The 20,408-nt window shown below is 39.5% G+C and overlaps 3 protein-coding genes across 4 annotated transcripts; all 3 read left to right on the top strand.

The window, feature by feature from the left end:
* Positions 1–609: 609 nt before the first annotated feature.
* LOC310937508 (kinesin-like protein KIF20A) lies at positions 610–8,190 on the top strand (the record flags this gene model as incomplete). Its single annotated transcript, XM_083901791.1, is given in 19 exon segments — positions 610–708; positions 851–946; positions 1,272–1,379; positions 1,553–1,691; positions 1,762–1,946; positions 2,055–2,133; positions 2,957–3,133; positions 3,218–3,329; positions 3,415–3,477; positions 3,652–3,798; positions 4,695–4,860; positions 4,954–5,133; positions 5,223–5,362; positions 5,513–5,678; positions 7,358–7,463; positions 7,558–7,628; positions 7,774–7,905; positions 7,907–7,924; positions 8,011–8,190. Coding segments are annotated over 19 exon segments (2,364 nt in total).
* Positions 8,191–9,081: 891 nt separating this feature from the next.
* rgs9bp (regulator of G protein signaling 9 binding protein) lies at positions 9,082–12,860 on the top strand (the record flags this gene model as incomplete). The annotated part of the gene is made up of 3 exons (XM_083901627.1): positions 9,082–9,177; positions 11,227–11,533; positions 12,484–12,860. 3 exons carry the CDS (start codon positions 9,082–9,084, stop codon positions 12,858–12,860), a joined length of 780 nt encoding a protein of 259 aa, XP_083757753.1.
* A 1,231-nt stretch (positions 12,861–14,091) lies between these two features.
* mcur1 (mitochondrial calcium uniporter regulator 1) lies at positions 14,092–19,849 on the top strand (the record flags this gene model as incomplete). Of its 2 annotated transcripts, XM_083901862.1 has the most annotated exons (9): positions 14,092–14,338; positions 15,555–15,671; positions 15,762–15,865; positions 16,473–16,574; positions 16,992–17,033; positions 17,165–17,236; positions 17,680–17,733; positions 17,842–17,956; positions 18,772–19,849. In XM_083901862.1, 9 exons carry the CDS (start codon positions 14,092–14,094, stop codon positions 18,825–18,827), a joined length of 909 nt encoding a protein of 302 aa, XP_083757988.1. In that variant the 3' UTR covers positions 18,828–19,849. The 2 variants fall into 2 exon arrangements, with proteins under 2 accessions (XP_083757988.1, XP_083757987.1); XM_083901861.1 differs by having other exon boundaries at positions 17,842–19,849.
* Between the last annotated feature and the right edge of the window lie 559 nt (positions 19,850–20,408).

Genomic DNA, 20,408 nt, shown 5'->3' with positions numbered 1-20,408 from the left:
AACTCAGCCTTCATCAACTTGATCATTTACACCTGTCACGTGTCAAAATGCCTGGCATGTGAAAGGCCCTTTGGCTTAGTTTCTTGGCTCTGATTCGCACAGTGAGAGGATAAACACATTGTTTTGCTGTCCCTTTTATGAGGAATAACTGGTGAAGTTAAATGTGACATTTGTGGGATTCTGGATTGTTCCGTGACACTGATGTAGCAACATCAATGATCAAATTTACTGTCCTCATTAATGGGATTTCACCTCATATTCTCTTTGTCACATCTTGGTTTGATGTAGCATAAATCCATCCTGTGCCTCACAATTTGGACTCGGTGATGACCTGCAGATTGTGATAAACAGCAGCTCTTTGCTGAACCTGGTAGAGTCAGCCTGGGTGATTTGTCCGACTTCTCACCTGAATTCAATTGTAACTGATTGCGAGCTGCTCCTGGTTTTAAGTGGGAGAACATCAGCAGAGCCTCATGTGGTGCTCATCACACTTACATATATCATTTAAAGGCTTTTGAATTGTCTCTCTGTAATTTTGCCAACTTGGTTAAAGCTAAAGTTTGGTGCATGAGCTGAGTTAACAGACAGTTGGACACGTATTGTTTCAAGATGAGCACAGTTATTGATATGACTGCAGAAGAAAGTGTCCATCAGCCTGAGGACATGGACCTGACATGTACTACTCCTGTCAGCACTCCACCCAAGCAGGTAATCTTCAGATTTCCACTAATTTTGTACCTGGTTAACTTCACTATATGATTATTTCAGTTTAAACTGCTATGTTAAAACTGATGAACTGCTCTGAGATCAGTTAATCTTCTCACTGCTGCTGTTTTGTTGTTGTTTCTAGAGTGAAGTGCATGGTGGTTCAGAGCAGCAGACCATGAGAGTTTACCTCAGAGTCAGGCCTTTCTCTAAAGACGAGCGGTTGAACGATGAAGACCAGGTAGAGCGTGCTCACTCATTTCTATTCATGCTTGTTTATTTGGATGCATTTTAGAAGTAACACAGGCATGCAAAGCAAAATAAACGCATCGAAAGTCTGTTTTTAGGAAGTTGGTGCAGTTGTGATATTGGCATGGTTATGTCTTTAGAGTTTAGAATTGAAAAAGGTTTAGTAAAATGTTTATTTTAGAACTTGATAAGTTGAATCCTCAGTTTGAAAAGATTGTTTACTTTGTAGCTAGATGTCCTTGATTGTAATGTCAGCAGGAAGTAAACGGGTCTTCTCTAAACCCTTGTAATTATTTGTCGTTTCTTGCTTCTCTCAGGATTGTGTGGTGATTGAAAACAGCCAGATGGTGACACTAAATGCACCGCAGGGTTCTGCCACCCTGAAGAACAGCGACAAGACCATCCACAAATTCTCCTTCTCACAGGTCTGGATACATTTAATGTCATTTTTGCACAAACATAAAGAAAGTTCTTTATTTATTTTAATATAAAAACTGGAAGTTCGAGCAATGGAGTATGGCTTCGTGAAATGTGCTTTTGTAAATAGGAAATAGGACGGATCTTAATGTGAGAACTTCATCTCTATGTTGGCTTTTAGATTTTCGGACCAGAGAAGTCACAGGCAGAGTTATACGAGGACACGGTCCAAAGCCAAATGTCTGATTTCCTGGATGGAAAGAATGCTCTGATATTCAGTTATGGTGTAACCAATGCTGGAAAAACCTTCACAATCCAAGGTAATGGATATAAAAGTGCTTCTGAAGTCCAGATAAGTTCTTTTGTCAAAGTTTGTTTTGAATGTTTGAGGAACCCAGAAAGATCCAGGAATACTCCCCCGGGTGCTGGACGCCACCTTTCACCATATCGGAGGTGACCAGTATGAGGGGATGGACCTGAAGCCCTACCTCAGGAATGACGTGCAATATCTGCATCCTGACCAAGTCAAGCAGGAGAGAAGCAGCAAAGCAGCCATTTTTGCTTCAGTCAAAGAGGTGAGAACTGAGAATGAAAGATGTTTTCTTTAGATCTGCCAAATGTGCCAGAACAAGCACAGTGCTCTGAACACAATAACATGTCCATGTGTTTGCTGCAATCTTTAGGAGCATGATTATCACAGAGGCAGCGATGGCGCCGTGTCCCTAACTTGTGCCTCCACCTCTTTGTCATACAATCAAACAGGTATTTATTATTTGTCCATTCTCTTATATTCTCATATTTGGTTATTTGAAAAAACGACATGACAACCTAAACAAATATTTATTTAACATAAATTAGCTTGAGTTGGAAAAACAAAACATTTCAAAGCTGCAGTGCATAACTTTTGGTTGTTGCTGCAGAAACAATTTAATATTTTTTATGCTACAGAACTGCTCTGTCAAGCAAAACTATCAATCCTGTTGAGGGAGTGTTTGTGTGTATACAGCAGCAGTGCAGGGAGGGGTGGAGCAACAAGAATTTATCCTGTTAAACTGCTGAACAACCTGAGTTTTATGAGCAGTTACTACTTCTGAAACCTTTCATGGGCATTTCTTTGTAATTTCAGTTTATATTCCAACCGGTTCACGGCCATCTTGCCTTCGTAGAATGTAGCTTTTTTTTTTCCCGTCAACTTGATCACTTCCTGTGGGAATGCAGGAAGACCTATATACTGCATACTTATTGAATGTAACAGACATGTAGATTGTATTTAAAGCAATACTATGCAGGATTGTTACCCTAATTTAACAGCTTCTGAGTCATTGTGATGGTTCAATGGCTTGTTGCGGGGAGATTGGGGGCTGTTTCCACTCCCACCTAATGTCTGTTAGCGGAAAACAAGGGCTGTCAACCCGGAGTCCTCAGAATCAAGGAGGTCTCGCAAAGTCTTGGGTCTGATGAGAAACACAAATTGATCTACGGCATACACCATAGCTAGGTACTGGCTATAAGATCAAGGCAGGAAAAGTACTTGCTATTTCTTATTGGCATTTGTTGTCCTTTTTAATTTCTTTCACTTTTTTAGTGTTGAGAAGCAATCCAACAGAGGCCGACATCAGTCAGTTTGCTTTGTGGGTGGCGTTCTTTGAAATCTACAATGAGTGTGTGTATGATCTGCTTCAGCCTTCCCTGTGCACCAGGTCCAAGAAACGCGCCGCTCTCCGTGTGTGTGACGACGGTGCAGGAAACGCTTACGTCAAAGGTTTGAGGCGGACTTGACCTTGCGTTCTGACGTAATTAGAAAGATGCCAGTCATTTTATATCGATATCCAATTTTTTTTTTTAGACGTGAGGTGGATCAACATCCAGAGCCTGGGCGAAGCCTACAAACTCCTACAGTTTGGGAACAAAAATAGAAGTGCCGCAGCTACTAAGATGAACCAGTCCTCCAGTAGAAGGCAATATTCTATTTATTTATTTTTCAAATTTCACTGCATCTTTGGTGTCTTCTGTTCTAAAAACTGACACAAGCTCTCATTACAGCCACAGCATATTTTCAATGAAGCTGCTCAAGATTGACTGTGGTGCAGTTAAAAGAATGTCAGAGTAAGTATCTTGTCCTTCTAACGAGACCCAAGCATCACAGAAGGGATTTTTCTTTATACTTGTTTTCTAGCACTAATTATTTTCCATCATCGAGTACTACTGTACTACTACAGGATTGTGATCTCTGCTATAAATACAGGAAATATGTTTTTTATTTATTTAATTGTTCATCAGGTTTTCTCTGTGTGACCTGGCCGGCTCAGAAAGGTGCAACAAAACCAAGACGTTTGGAGAGAGGCTGAAGGAGGCGGGAAACATCAACAACTCCCTGCTCATTCTGGGGAAGTGTATCACTGCGCTGCGTAACAATCAGACCGAACGGTATAGTTGCATGTGTCAGGCATTTTAACTGCAGTATGTCAAATTATAAAAGACTGAGTATCTTATAGAGAAGCTTCTGTGCATGCTGAAACATGCATGGCGAGGAATAATTTAGCTGATGCTGCTAGACTTGTTGACATACCTTTTAAATTGCCCCATATATACAATTACTGTATAGAGGTATGTGGAAACATGTTAAACATTTTAAAAATCTATGATCGTTCTACGTAAAGTCAGAGTATTGGGGCCATAGATTTGTAATATTAAAGGTGCATTATGTAATAAATCTAAAGCAACTGGCCATAAAATCCTCCTAATATGTCACAGAGACTCAGGAATAATGTTCATATAACAAACTGAACTCACCAACAACAGTACAGCCAAAATATTTGCATTAAAAAAATATTTCGCAGACTGCAAATCATGTTTATGTTTTGGCATGTGGCGCCACCTACCGCCGTCTACCAATTATTGCAATCAGAGTCTCAGCTGCCGAGCAACCATGGGTTGCCAGTTACGTCAGAAAACGAAACCAAGACCTCGTTAATTTGAATGTAGTAACTATTTTTGGACACATTCTTACATATGGCACCTTTTTAAGAAAGGGGGAAAAAAGTAGTAGTCATTGAGATGAGGAACATGGAAGATCTTGTAAAGTTATACTGTAATCCTTGTTATATTATGACTTTATTCTTGAAATATTGCAAATTTATTCTCAAAGGTATCTTTTTTTCATGTAAGGCCCTAATACTTCATATGAATTAAAATAAAAACCGATTGAGTCATCCAATGCACTATTAATCCAGCTAAACCAACATGTAGTGAAATTTTAGTTTTGTCCATGGTAATTGAACTAAAATAAATCGTGTCGTCCTTTTCCCTCATGTGTTCATCAGAATAAAAAGCACCTACATTCCCTTCCGAGAGAGCAAGCTCACCAAACTCTTCCAGTCGTTTTTCTGTGGCAAAGGAAGAGCTTCAATGATCGTCAACATTAACCAGTGTGCTTCCACGTACGACGAGACTCTCCACGTTATGAAGTTCTCTGCCGTTGCCAAACAGGTGAGTCTAAATCCAGATGGCGTGGGGGGGGGGGATTGGATCACTGCGAATATGTGATGCAGATCCACTGAACCACTACTGTTGTGGCTGCAGGTGGTGCAGGTGATCCCAGACAAACCTCTGGTATCTCTGGCTCCCTGTCTGGTCGGTCGTGATGGCAAACCTCTGGTGAGGAATGAACTGATGGACGACCAGGCCCTGGACAGTTACCTGTCTGAAGAGGAGCTGCTCGATGAAGAGGACGAGGCCGACATGTCTGTGCTGCCGCAGAATGTACTAAATCTACTGTTCAGATTCACTTTCAAACACTGTCGTTATTACTAACAGTGTAGTTTAACTCGGGTCGTTTTTAACTTTTATAGGAGCTTGTGAATATGATCGACGGCCTCCGAATAAAACTCTTGGCTGAGAGAAGAAGAAACCTGGTGCAGGAAATGGAGATTCGTAAGGAAATGGGAGATGCAATGATACAGCAGATCATGGAGAGTGAAGAACTCCACACGTATGTTGTTTTGCGAGCGTGACCTCAGTTTGTTTTAGCCAAGTTGTCTCTTGATGACCGTTATTTCAACATCCATCTCCCAAAGTAAACAGTCGCAATGAAACCACATACTTTGTGTTAAATTTCTCTTTTTTTTAAAAAAATTGTTAGTCGACAGATCGAGGAGTTGAAGGAGCGCTACCAAGAGAAGATGGAGGACACATTTGAGATGTACAAGGATGCTATCAAAGAGCATGCCTACCAGAGCGCCATGAACAACCTGGAAGACGACTATGTTCCTCTGGACGAGTTCATCGCCGAACAGGAGAAAGTAGAGGTACATTGCTTCTTTTTTTTTTTTTTTTTTTTTTTACAGCGGACCTAGACCGGAAGTTCCAATTAACGCTATTTTTTTAGTGTGTATCTGCATCATTACCTTGTTTAAGAAGCCCTGAAGGTTCTAAACAAACAGTTCAGTCACTGCTGAGAACGCTGTGTTTTATTGTAATCTCTGGCTCAGCGAGATCTCTTACGAAACCCGGTCCGGTTACGTAAACAGCGGTTCTCCTGAACAGCAGATCCTCCTGCTCCGGGCACTAGTCCGGGCACATCCGGTTACGTACATTGAACCGCAGAAGAAGAATAACTCCGTTGCGGAGGTGTTTCACGAGCGATAGTGTCTTCTGACTCTGGGTCTGACTCCGGGTCAAAGTCATAAAAGGGACCGTGGCGGGGAGTCATGACAAAACTATTTTTAAACATTGTTCAAACAATGTTTTGATAATGAGTAGCAGTGCATCCACCGTTCCAGAGGGGGGAGCTGTACTTCTCAACTCAACTTTATTTGAGAGTGCTTTAGGCAGCTATAGCTGGGACAAAGTGCTTTAACAATACAATAAGTAAAACAAAGGAGAAAAAATAAAAACAATAAAAAAAAAAAAAAATTAAAAGCGGGTGAGAGCGGTGTGCTGATTATGTCACTTCCGGGTATTGGCCAATCACAAGGCAGTAAGGAAGGCTCTACACTGGCTGGCCAATCACAACACACTCTGTCTTCTGGGTGTGAGAGTTCAGTCTGAAATATCGCAGCTGAGGACAGCATTAGAAAACAGATTTCTATCGGCTCGTTTACAGCAACTAGGAGGTTTTTGACCATAAAAACAAGTTTAAGGTCACATAGAGTGGTCCTGTTGCACATATATGTTAGTTATGGAGGTCTACTTACATATATTAACTTGTTTTTATGGTCAAAAACCTCCTAGTTGCTGTGAACTAGCCGATAGAAATCCTCTTTTCTGACAGTATTTTTCTGCTGCGAGATTTCAGAGTGAACTTTCACCCCCAGAAGACAGAGTCTTGTGATTGGCCAGTACTATCCAGCACATCCGTTCTCAGAAGCGCAGCGCCCCCCTCTGGAACGGCGGATGCACTGCTCCTCATTATAAAAACATTGTTTTAACAGTGTTTAAAAATAGCTTCGTCACGACTCCCCGCCGCAGTCCCTTTGATGACTTTAAACCGGAGTCAGACCCAGAGTCAGAAGACACTGTTGCTCGTGAAACACCTCCACAACAGACGTTATTCTTCTTCTGCGGTTCAATGTACGTAACCGGATGTGCCCGGACTACCGCCCGGAGCAGGACGATCGGTTGTTCAGGAGAACCGCTGCTTACGTAACTATTACGGGATTTTCAGTGATCTCGTTGAGCCCCGAGATTACAATAAAACACAGCGTTCTCAGCAGTTACTGAACTGTTTGTTTCGAACCGTCAGGCTTCATAAACAAGGTAATGACACAGATACACACCAAAAAACAGCGATAATAGGAACTTCCGGTCTAGTTCCGTGTTAATGTATGTAAGTAGACCTCCATAACTAACATATATGTACAACAGGACCACTCTATGTGAGCTTTAAGAGTTCCAAGCTGTCGGTGGTTTTACTGCAGCCTGGCGACTTCCAGTGTCAAAGGTTCTTCTTGGAATTAATAATCATATTTAGCTCTTACATGTGTAGGAGCTGAGACGTAAAGTGTCCGAGTTGGAGATGAGAGGAGCATCTGCAGCTCCATCAGTGGACGAGTGTTGCCAGACTGAATCGTCTGAAGTGCAAGAAGCAGAAGGTGAGAACTTTATTTTTAAGCGCTTTCTCTCAAACTGGATGCATAGCTGTCGTGGCTGACTATAGTACAAAGTTAATACCTTGCACCCTCACAGGGAACGATCGATACAAAAGGCTTTACAAAGAAAAATGTGCAATCGAGAGGATGTGTGAAGATAAACAACAGGTAAACATGACAAAATGTGAATATATATATATATATATATATATATATATATATATATATATATATATATATATATATATATATATATATATATATATATATAATCTCTTTATTTAAGTTCAATATGAAATATTTGCTCTTTTAGCTGATTTTGTCCCTAGAGAGAAGGCTGATGGGTCTAAGTGAAACACTTCAGAAGGTCAGAGATGGTTTCCTGGAGAAATCAGCTGACCTGGAGGCTCTGCAGAGGAAGTCCGATGACGAGGTGAGGTCCTTCTAAAGTAGGATTTAATCAGGTGGAGCGATGTTTAATGTTGGCAAGTAAATGTTTAAAAAAAAATACAAAATGAAAGGGAAAAATAAATTGTGTTTTTGTCCACAGATTGCTGAGAGGGACGTTGAGATTGCCTCACTAAAGGCAGAACTGGAAAAGCTCAAATCCCCGTTGCAGCCCAAGGTGAAGCGAGGTCTTCTCGCCAACATCAAGGAGGCTGTTGCGTCTCCACGGAAGGGAGGCTCTGGCCGAATCCTCAGAAAAACGGTTAAGACTGTTCAACCCTGAAATTGTAATTTTTATTTAAATAATGAGTTTTGGATGACTCTCCTTTTATCTTTTTAAGTGAGTTGTAATGTGTGTTTCTTAAAATGTATTTATATATAATAAAAAGTCTAACTTTGAGGCATGGAGCTGTTTTCTTTTGATTTTCTGTTGCCTTCATTTCAACGCGCAACGGAACCATCAACGCAATGGAGTTCGTGCTTGGTACAAACTGAGGCTTTTATCTGCCTGGTCAAAGGAGGCCGTCCATTACATGGAGCCTGAGGGGAAAGTGAATTACAAAAGACATAACTTTCTCTCACTAATCTCTTTACCCACATTGAAATATTTGAATCCTAATAAACCAATATGTGATGGTAATATAGCCACCCTTCTAATATTTGTAGTGCAGGATATTGACCTGTGTTAGGTGACGTAGGTGTGTATCCAGTGTAGTGCACAACATGTAAGAGCACAGCCTCCTTTCAGTCAATGAAAAGGCCATTGTGGTCGACAGCCAGCTGCTTTACTCTCTCTCTGGTCTCAGTGTTCGTTAATGAGATTAGCTGTTCATCCTAGTCTGCCTCACTGCAAAGGGGTCAGTCACAGGATAAGCACGTTGCTGAAGTGTTGCGTCACTTTATTAATTTTCTTTGGCCTTGACTTTCCCGCTTTTTGATGTTTTGGGGGTCGTTTTGCTTCATCCTCCAAAGTATGTTGAGTGTCTGTGCTCGCACTGAAGTTACAGGAGTGGAGTATTGCGATGCATCCCGCGGCCTTTGGACGGAGCTCATCTCGACCCTCTGCCACTGAATGAAGTATCTTCCAGGGGAGGGAAGGCAGAAGTGAAGGGGCAGCTGGGCCAACATCTCGCCTGCTGTGGGCAGAGTCTGAGACTCTGGACAGGTCATCCTCATGCCATTTGTAAATAACAAAGTAGGAGATGATTGCACAGTCGCCACAGACGAGGCTTTGGCTGAGGGAGAGGCTCTGGTCAAGTCTTTGATGAAGGTAAGACGACTTTTCATTACAGTGCAGTGACGACATCGTAATAGTGTGGTAATTTTGTAGGAAATATTATGTTGTGGTGATTCCATCTTATTTCTGAAGCATTTTATAATTGGAATAGTGTGGCAATAAGGAGAAATGTCCATAGGCAATTACCATACACTTCATTTGTGTCCCACACACATTTTCCACTCTTATTACCCAGCTGTTACTGTAGAAATAATGTTATTATCATAATATTACTTCCCTTTTATAAAAATGGTTACTATTACTATTTTGTTACTGTACTGTTTCAAACACATATCTTAAAGTGAAAATTATGATTATTATGCAACTACGTTTTCAATTTTGGAGTCACATTTATACTATATTTTATAATTCACTTCTTAGATTTGTATTTCACAAACTAAATAGGACATAGCAGCCTGTTTCCCCCTGTAGCTAAAAAGGCACTCTACATGAAAAGAATTTCTTGGTCCACTGCATCTTTGTGTTCATTCGTGCATCTGTGTCGGATCAGGTCACGCTCACCCCAGTTACTATAGCAGTTAATCTGTTCAATCTATTAAATTCTAAAACGGTGACAATCACAATCATATTTTTACTTGTTATCAGAAGCTTGCAAGCTTGCAATAAGAGCTAATGCACATAATGTATTGTTATTCAATAATATTTTTTATTATAGGAATGAGTTGTATTTTTAAAATACAAAACATAATAAGCCAAAATAACTGACCAGTACCCAACGTTTAAATAAAAACACATGTTATACTCCCTCCTCTGTTCTGTCCACGTCTGGAAAATGAGCCTCTGCGATTGTGTGTGCACAAGGTTGTTTTGGCTTATCTAGAAATAGATCGATCATAATGAGATTATTCATATTATTTTTGATTGAAAGCGTACCAGTTAATCCTCCATGACCATGATAATGTTGTAAGATAATGAAAACACTGTTAACGATGCAATGAAACTGAAACTGTGACTACTGATATAGTTCCCCAGTCATCTATTCAAAGAAGTCAATCTGAATAGCTGATTTAGATGTTCAGATTCCTGCCCATTTTCCCTTTTATAGGAATAGTTCCCTTGTTAAAGGTGCCATATGTAAGAATGTGGCAAAAAATGGTTACTACATTCAAATTCAAAATAACGAGGTCTTTTAGGTTTCGTTTTTTGACGTAACTGGCAACCCGTGGTTGCTCGGCAGCTGAGACTCTACTGACTGCAATGATAGGTATATGGCTGTAGGTAGCGCCACATGCCAAAACATTATTTCAAAACATAAATATGATTTGCAGTCCGCAAAATATTTTTTTAATGCAAATATTTTGTCTGTACTGTTGTTGTTGGTGAGTTCAGTTTGTTATATGAACATTATTCCTGAGTCTCTGTGACATATTAGGAGGATTTTATGGCCAGTTGCTTTAGATTTATTACATAATGCACCTTTAAGTATTGTACGAATTCTTGAATTAATTTTCTATATGGACTATGGTGAGAGAGTGAGCAGTTTACACACTTAATTTTTGAGCAGGAACAACTGTAATGGTGAGATTAAGTGGTAGAGCTTTTATTAGAGTGCTGGCGAGGACAATGGTATCCAAAAAGTTCTATTCTTGGCTCAGCAGTGCAGCACAGAGTCCTACACAAACTTCCAGCCTCAGAGGATTTATCTGTCCAGTGGATACATGTTACATATGACGGCAATGTGCCTGATCACTTTTCCAAATGCTATCTACTGTTAGCTCCCACTAACCTCTGTGGCTGATGTAATTTCCTGTCCCTTAAGTTTTGTTTTACTTTTTTTTAAGGTGGACCTAAAGAGATACTACTAAACCTGGACAGGGCTGTTTTGGCAGGGTGATTGAACTGCTGTGGTACTTCATTCTTATGGTATTTTGACCAAAGCATGTCACAGACATGTTCATTAGAACACCAGGGAACTAGGTTAATTGGAGTAATAGGGTATAATATGACCCCTTCAAGTGGCTAAAATGCGCTCCTATACCTTCTGACTAAAAGTACAATGTGTATTTGTTGCTCCTCATACAGGTGGTAGCTTGTTACCGACACTTGGCATCATGTGTCGGCGGTTGCACAGACAGCCTGCAGCTGCGGGACGAGCTACGACAAACTAGAGAAAAGGCCCAAAAGTTGGCGGTGTCCATCCGTCATCATCTGACCTCACATCTGCGAGACCAGAGCCTCCCTGTGGATCAGCGTAAGGAGATGGAACTCCTCTGGGTGGCCTTCTCCTCCAGTCTGGAGCTCCTCCATGTTGATATGTGCAAAGTTTTCAGCATGGGTGACATATTCTCTCTGGCCAATGGTGTTACCCTGGTGCAAAATGGCCTTCAAGGTAAATTAAAGTTCCTTGCGTTTTATTACATATGCAATATTAATTTTAAAAAATCTGATATTCAAGAGAAAACATATCAGGTAAATATAAACAATTCAAAAGAATGGAGACTAATACATCATGGCTGACAGAACTGCTTCATGTCATCACATATTGCATGAATTTCCTAGCACAGCCATAGATATCAATGATTCCCACTCAAGTTTTTTGTTGGAAATTGCTGGTACCAGTTGTGAATAAGACATCAGTGCCATATGTGTGGAAATAAAACAATTATTACACACATATATCATGGATGTACAGTTACTGTACATGATATGCAAACAGTGGATACATTATAGTACAGTACAAGCTGGATTTGATGCAAAATTAATTTGTTTTCCTTACTCTAATAACTTTTTAAAACTAAGGTTTCTCAGAATGATCTGTCATTCAGGCTTTTTATTGGTTTTGCTGCAATTTATAATCCTCCTTTAGCACCATTTGAAGCAGTTAAAGGTACAGTACGTGAAATGTATTGTTGAAGTTGCATGTTGCAGCTAAGTATTCCTCACCTAACCCTTTCCTTGCAAGTGTGTTGGAGAATCTTTATAGCCTAAAGTTAGCGTCAAAGGTCAGGAGATATTGTAAAAACAAAATGGCGGCTTCTGTAGAGCTAACATTTGGCTCCTTTTGGGGTAACAGAAAAACAATTCATACAGTCAGGTGATTGTACACTTATAAAGAATTAAGTATTATTACGTTATCTTTGATATCTTCCAAATTAAAATAATTTCACAGAAATTTTACAAATTGGACCTTAGTTGCTCTCACGCCTGGTCCTGGGGAGCCACTGTCATGCATGTTTTTGATGTTTCCCTGCTCAAACACGCCTGATTCGAATGCTCATCAGTTAGCTCTGCTGAAGCCTGATAACGACTCATTTATTGAGTTGAATGTTGGTGTTGCAGGGGGTGGTAGTGAGGTCGCAGCTCGGGCACTCAGTGTGCCAGACCTGAACCAGGATCAGACTCCAACACCGGAAGCTGGTCTCGAGATCCAAGAGCGCAGCACCATGGAGCAGGAGATCAGCCACATCGACCACATGATCGATGACATGGAGATGAAAGTCAACGTGCTGCGCTGGATGGTGGAGCCTCACGGGCCGCAGTACGCAGACCCACTCGGCAGCACTGACAGCTCCTCGCTGGCTCTGCTCTCTGTGGACGAGGAGCAGCCTGGACACCAGCCTCCAAGCCAGCGCAATCAGATCGTTGTGCTGTTGCTGCTGTTTGCTGTTGTTTTGTTCGCAACCACTTTATCAGTGTGCATTGTCTTTTTCTCATGATCAAAACATCAACGTATTAATAACTTCCCCCTTTTTTTCCCCCTTTAAAACTGCAGCAAGAAGCTCAGTAACACTGCACAAACATGGCAAGCTTTGCATGATGTCGTAACTAAATTATAGTGTATCAATTTAAAAACAAACTCAAATAAACCGGGACATTTATTTCAGTGATTTCAAAGCTGCCTTTGTTTGAACAAAGTGACAAAAAAAATGACTGCCAGTTATAAACGTTTAAATGAAATGAAGTATGGTTTATTTACTGTAAAAAAGGCTTACGTTTTTCCTTTGATCCAGCACAGTACATTCTCCTTGTAATGCACAAAAAACTTTGCCACTGAGAAGATGTAGGTGCTGAAGCTTTTTTCATTTTTTCATTCAGTGTTTATGTGTATATTATATTCTGAGAACTGACAATGTGTAGATTTCTGCTTTATAAAAGTATCTCCTTTGATAAGAAGTTGTGTTGCTTTGTGTTCACATTCCCTCACTTTGGTAAAACACTAGATGGATGCACACAGCAGAGAATCAGTGGAAATCTCTCTGTGTGTGTATTATTACCATCCTCATCAATGAGAATATGGCCAATTTTAATTCTGATTTTCAGTCAGGTTATTGGCTGATAACCGATAATTTTTTTTAGTGTGGTAGTGGTTAGCACTCTTGCCTTTGCAGCAAGAAGACCAGGGTTTGCGACCTGCTTGGAGCAAGGGCCTTGCTGCATGGAGTTTGCATGTTCTCCCCATGTGTGTGTGGGTTTTCCTCAGGTTCTCCGGTTTCCTCCCACTGTCCAAAACCATGCAATTATTAGGTAATAATAAGGTAATAGTAAATTATAATTGGCCAATGCAGATTAAGAAATTATTATTTGTTAATGCCAATCAAATATTAATCGGGCCAACTGATTAACAATCTGTCACTACTGATAATGTGTCAGTACCTTATACTACCACATTTAAAAAATATACCCTAATAATGAATGAATGAATAAATAAATAGATAAATAAACTATAATTTTACCAAGTAAACCGAAGTTAGTTTCATTTTGTGGCAGTTAAAAACACACAACCTTTATTTTGAAAGGTTTGACCGGAAATGTGGTTTTGCTATTGTCTGACCGCGGCTGGCTTGCCGTCAGAGAAGATGACAGTTGTGTTGGAAGTTTTCGCCAGACGGAAGTGAAGTACAGCTGCCTGCCGAGCCGACAGGACGTCTACGACCGCTGGACGTCACCATGGTACTGAAACAATGTCATTCGAGAATAAAGCCTTTTATTTTCAACCACCCGGAAAAGAAATGGTGTGAGCCTTGTGCTTTTAGTCGGGACTTGGTGAGTAGCTCTCTGCCGACCGTGTCGACCTTGACAGCCGTAAACGCATCACCGTGTTCGGGTTGTGAGGAGTCGCGGGCAGGGACTCCAGCAGGAGCATCCGGACGGAGGAGCTTATATCTTTCTGCTGGAACACATGTATCTGTCCGAGGTAAGTAACAATGAGGTCTAATAAATATTAAACTTAAACTGCTTCACAACAAAACAACACGTTAATGTTTGAGTCAGCCCCATGTGCTCTATGATTAGCGTGTCATTGTTTGAATATCAAATTAAGAGTCATAGTCACTTCACTCAGTAGAGTGACGCAGTTTTTACTGGTAATATTCAGTATACACTCATCATCATGATTGACGAACATTGAACACACCAGACATGTTCAATATGGCCCACTATTTGGCAGAGTGACAAAGAAATTACAGACATGTACTGAAACTATAGGTTACTGCATGTTTACAAACTGCACACATCTATAGTCAAAGCTCTTTCACTCCAGACATTTGTGAAGCCAAACCATGATGCTGCATTGTTGTCAAAGGAAACCTTTGCCCATATCTTACACTTTATTTACACAATATGCCACAGTGATGGTGGATCTCTTCTCTTCTTCCAGGTGTGTGTCACCTTTCATATAATGCAGTTTGTAGTGTTACTCAAAAGGAAAGTAATAACATTAGAAGTTGACTAATCAGGACGATTGATGCTTGTATACTATAAGCGCACAGTTATCACTTATTTACATATTTAAGTTATCATAAACCTGATCATTATTGGATTAAAAAAAAAATCTATTTCATGTATTTCTATTTTATTTTAATTATTACTACTATTATTATTATTATTTAAACTATGTCTGCAGTACATAGACCATAAATGTAATTCAATAAACCTTATTTAAGTTGAGTAATTTCCATTCATCAACCACAGACAAGCACATAGCAGTCGACCTTCAACATAATTTACTACATATACACTGCTCCTCATTGCATTTTGCATGAATGTACATTATGAGGAGCATGTGAGCACTGCAGTGTCACACCGTCTTTACATTAGAGTATAGATTGTTCAATGAGCAAAACCAGTGACACTGGTTCTAACAAACCCTGCACAGCAGTCAAGTGCTCACACACAAAGACGTAGTGTGTTTCAGGAAGAAAAATACTCCAAAATATCAAAGAAATATAAAAGAATCTGTGAAAAAAAGAGCACAAGAACAATAAAAGATAGGGTTTACAGAGAATATGGTAATATATCAGTGAACAAAAATGTTCTGGTATATAGTGACAAGTAAAGACAGAAAGAGAAAGTGGGAAATGACTGCAGCTAAAATATTGTAATAACTCATTCATTCACTCTGTGGGTTTCAGAGCTGAGTACCTCCACCAGAGCCTTCCAGTACGACGTGAAAACAAACAAACTGAACTCGGATGTTCGTAAACTGTTTTTCGACACCCATGCGGTGGTTCGACTCCTTGAGGAAAACGGTTTGACTTTCTCCTTGTGGCTTGATTTTTCACTTGTTGCTCTGTGTTGTGTTGGTAATAACGACAAACATGTCTTTCTGACTTCCCCAGGTTTCACAACCATGCAAGCTGAAGTGATAGTGAAAGTATTGGTGAAGACGACTAACTCCAACATGGATATCATCTATAACGACATGGTGACAAAAGTGCAGCAGGTTTGTTTGATGTGAATCTTCACTGATGCTTTGTTTCTGTGACTTTACTCTTGTGAAGGTCACCAGACCAAGATCCATGGGAATATGTTTGAATTAGGGCTACAACAATTATTCCATTATTGTCATTATCAGTGGACAGTGAACAAAACATGTCAGTACCAGATTCCAGCTATTTTAGCAAATTCCCATCTGTAGTCCATAACACTCATTCAGTAGCAGCTTTTATGATATACATACATTTTTAATAAATAAAACAAGTTCAGGTTCTTACATGTGAATATTTTGCTCCATTTGACAAAGAAATAGTGACAACTGAATACTTTTGAGGTTTTATTTGGACAAATCATCATTTCCAGGTTTGCGAAACACCAATCAACATTTTTCAATATCTTCTGGAATTTTATGGTCCAAACAAATGCTTGATCAATCGAGAAAATAATCGATTATGAAAGTAATGGTTAGTTGCAGCTCGAGTACAAATACAAACATAAGTTTCACATGGATGTGGCGCTTATCATCTATGCTATCAAAACAAAAATCTTAATGGTGATGGAAGCAAAAATAATCTACTATCACTATAAATTAAATTATTTGTTGTTTCTCGCAGGAGAGAATGTTGCAGCATGTGATGTCTCAGATTGCTGCTGTGAGGAAAGACATGATCATCCTCGAGAAGAGTGAGTTCTCTGCTCTGCTGGCAGAGAACGAGGTACGTAAAATCTGATTCAATTTATCGCTGAACTCGCATCCATGTTCACAGGTGGACTAAACTAGATAAACTTGCATTATCCTCTTGCAAGGAAACAAAAAGTGCTTTTACATAACGTCTACCACTTCGCTATACACAAACATCGACGTTATTTCATTTGCAGCGATACCGAGCCCTCCTGCAAACAGGTTAGAGCATGACTGAAATCAAAAAGGAGCATTTCAGGAGTGAATTCCACAGCTCAAAAAACCTGTTTGTTCAGCAGTTTCATTGGGAAAAACACGTCTTGTCCCACAAATGCTCCCTCAGTCAGGTCTGATAGTTTTGCTTGACAGAGCCCATTTTCAGACAAACCGAACAGCATTCAAATAATGAAATTAAGAATGTTATTGATCATCATCTTGCAATTCCTTCCAGAAACTCAAGATCCAGTTGCTGCAGTTCAAGGTCCAACTGTCTGTAAGTAGACTGATTTACTCATGATGTGTTAATGTTTTATTTGTTTGTTTAGAAGCATGTCATCACATCACTTTCATTTCAGAATGTGTTTTTATTAACTAGTATTGATATCGGTGTTTTTGATATTGCAGGATATAATAAATAAAATGCGCTCAGACAATATCCTGGACATGAATATGGAGAAAAGCCGTGTAAAGGAACTGGTAAGTATGTAAGGAAATTCAATATTGGAGATATGTTGTTTGTACCTTAAAGCTGTAGTGTGTAATTTTTTTAAATGTCAACAAATGTCTTTTGGATTGAAACCACTGTGAATGAGTTCACACAATGCAAATTCAGCTCCACATAACTCTCATAATGTTCCTCAGTATAGCAGTTCTTTGTTTTTAGTGTTGCTAAGTGACATTCCTGCACCACACGGGGAGTGATGCATTTCACAGCTGATGGAGGAACATGAGACGGCTGCAAATGCTTGGATTATGGCTGAAAATGCCAAGAAGTCATGTTGCCATCCAAAAAGTTTCTGAAGTAGATTCTATTGCTAAAAATAAAAATGTAGTTACATATAAAAGATAGCAGGTCATGTCTGGTTTACATCCTGTTGCTTGTGCTTCTCTACTAAATAATAAGTATGTATTCTTTTCAGAAAGCCCAGCATGAGAGGAAGCTCCTGGAAACTCGAAGTGAAATTATGGAAATGGTGAGTATACATGCAGTTCACCGACAGATGTTGGTGCCTGTGTGTTTTTAAACCTCTGGTGGTGTTTAATCTTTGATGTCTGTATCTAACTGTGCTTTATTTTTACAGACTGCAGAGCACGATCGTCATTTGACTCAGACCAACATGAGGATAGACACTGAAGTGGCTGGTTTGAAAACCATGTTGGAGTCTCATAAACTAGACACTATAAAATACCTCGCAGGTAAGAGCAAGAGTTCAATCACTTGCAGTCTTGAAAACTATTGTGTTTATTTCACATATAAAAACACATTAAAGCTCACATAGAGTGGTCCTGTTGCACATATATGTTGGTTATGGAGGTCTACTTACATACATTAACTTGTTTTTATGGTCAAAAACCTCCTAGTTGCTGTAAACGAGCCGATAGAAATCCTCTTTTCTGACACTGTTGCCCAGCCGCGATATTTCAGACTCAACTCTCACACCCAGAAGACAGAGTCTTGTGATTGGCCAGTACCCGGAAGTGACATATTCAGCACACCCGCTCTTAGTCAGACCCAGAGTCAGAAGACACTGTTGCTCGTGAAACACCTCCACAACGGACATTATTCTTCTTCTGCGGTTCAATGTACGCAGCCGGATGTGCCCGGACTAGTGCCCGGAGCAGGACGATCTGCTGTTCAGGAGAACCGGTGTTTACGTAACCGGACCGGGTTTTTTCAGAGATCTCGCTGAGCCCGAGATTACAATAAAACACAGTGTTCTCAGCAGTGGCTGAACTGTTTGTTTAGAACCTCCAGGGCTTCTTAAACAAGGTAATGATGCAGATACACACTAAAAAACAGTCATTTTACGAGAATATGAAGGATAATTAAAAATTATCTCGTCAACATGAAGTGATTTCAGAGCTTCAAAGAACTGATAATGCATGTGACCTGCATATATTTTTTATGTATATATTAATGACATTACATATTTAAGTCATGCAGCACCAACTAGTAGATTTTAAAAAGTTAAATGTGATTCTAATTTTGTGCTTTTTTTTTCCTCCTTCAGGTTCAGTGTTCACTTGTCTCACTGTGGTCATGGGTTTCTATCGTATTTGGATGTGAACTGTTGTCAGTACACAGGAACATGAGTGCTGCGCTGAAGGCTTCCTCATGTCAGCTGATGTTTTGACCTGCCACTCACTCACTCACACTAGTGCCGTCATGGGACACCACACCATCCTTGACCCCTGACCTCACATACAGTAGCTTTAACCTGCCTGTATCACCTGCCCTCACAAAAACCAACGGGCTGCAATTATTTCAGTGTTTCCTCTCTGAATATGCAGAGCCGGGCCCAAGGCATAAGCGAACAAAGAGAGTATGTGGATTTTAATATATTAAAGAAATCGAGATGTGTTTAGATCTATTTCGATATCTAAATAATGTTGAGATTAATTTATTTGGTTTTATTTTGGAGTTATTGCTCATATAGTGCACTGTTCTAGGTTTTAAAAATCAAAGTCGCTAAACTGGTTTACTTGTTTAATTCAAGTTCAGTATCACCACAACATGGTCACCTTTGTGATTTCAATTTGTGATTTCAAATGACGGAACTATAATTAGTGCAATTGATAGTGTTACATTAGTATAACTAATATTCAAGCACTGGTTACTTCAAGGTGAAGAACATTTTGCGTAGGGCCTCACAAAGGCCTGGGAAGGTCCTTTGACGATGTCAACATTCAGAGATTAACTCTCTGTCACATCTGACTGTACTTTGTTGCATTTCATTGATCAGAATTTTTATTTGCACTGAAATCTCTGGAACTGTGTTTTGTTTTGTTTTTTTTGACTGAGGGGTCATAGGTGAGGATGGATCATTCCTCCAGGTTTCCCCTCTCTCTTGCTCAAACAGTCACACAACAAAATAAGTTATTTTAGCCTGACGGAACATTAATGATTAGGGGACCATATACACTTTTTAATAATGGAAAGTGAAATTAAACCTTTTTACTGCTATGTAAATATGTTTATGTTTATAATGTAGATGCACATATAATAAGTATATTAATATAGCTTATTAAATTCAAGATGAGAAACACATTGTAGGGCTGGAACACAGAAGGAATGCAACTGTACTGTATCATGACAAATAAAGCTCTTGTAATCTTGTAACTTTACTATATTCAACTTGTATGAAATGGGATTCTTGGACTGATGTTACTTGAATAAAGTGAATTGTCACTGAATGTAAATCTACAGTGAGTGCTGATTGTTCTGTCTTTGTAGCACAAGTCTTACAGAAGTCTTACAGACTTGATTTACCGTCTCATCTTGGATCCAAAGTAGACGGATAATCCTGGATTATTAAAGTGATAAGAAACTAAAATGTGATTCACTGTGCGTGTGTTTGAATTTGACCTGAACATGTTTTAGAAATGGTAGTTAGTGAAGTTGTGAGATAATTGTAATTGTTTAAACATAATATAAAACATCTTAATACTATTGTGTCAGGTGAGAAATTAAAAGTTAAATTTGCACATCATTGAATGGTTCACTATACATAGCAATAATATATTAATGCTAGTACTCCATTGTGTCCAATATACAAAGGGATTGTAGGATTGTGTTAGATAGCTGTTGAGACACTGCTTTTAATGCTGGCACATCAAACATTTATGATTTGTGTGCTGTCTGATGATG

This window comes from Microchirus variegatus, assembly GCF_963457635.1.
Source record: "Microchirus variegatus genome assembly, chromosome: 15".
NCBI lineage: Eukaryota > Metazoa > Chordata > Actinopteri > Pleuronectiformes > Soleidae > Microchirus > Microchirus variegatus.
The sequence above is the reverse complement of the archived record's forward strand: the minus strand, read 5'-3'. Positions and strand labels throughout refer to the sequence as shown.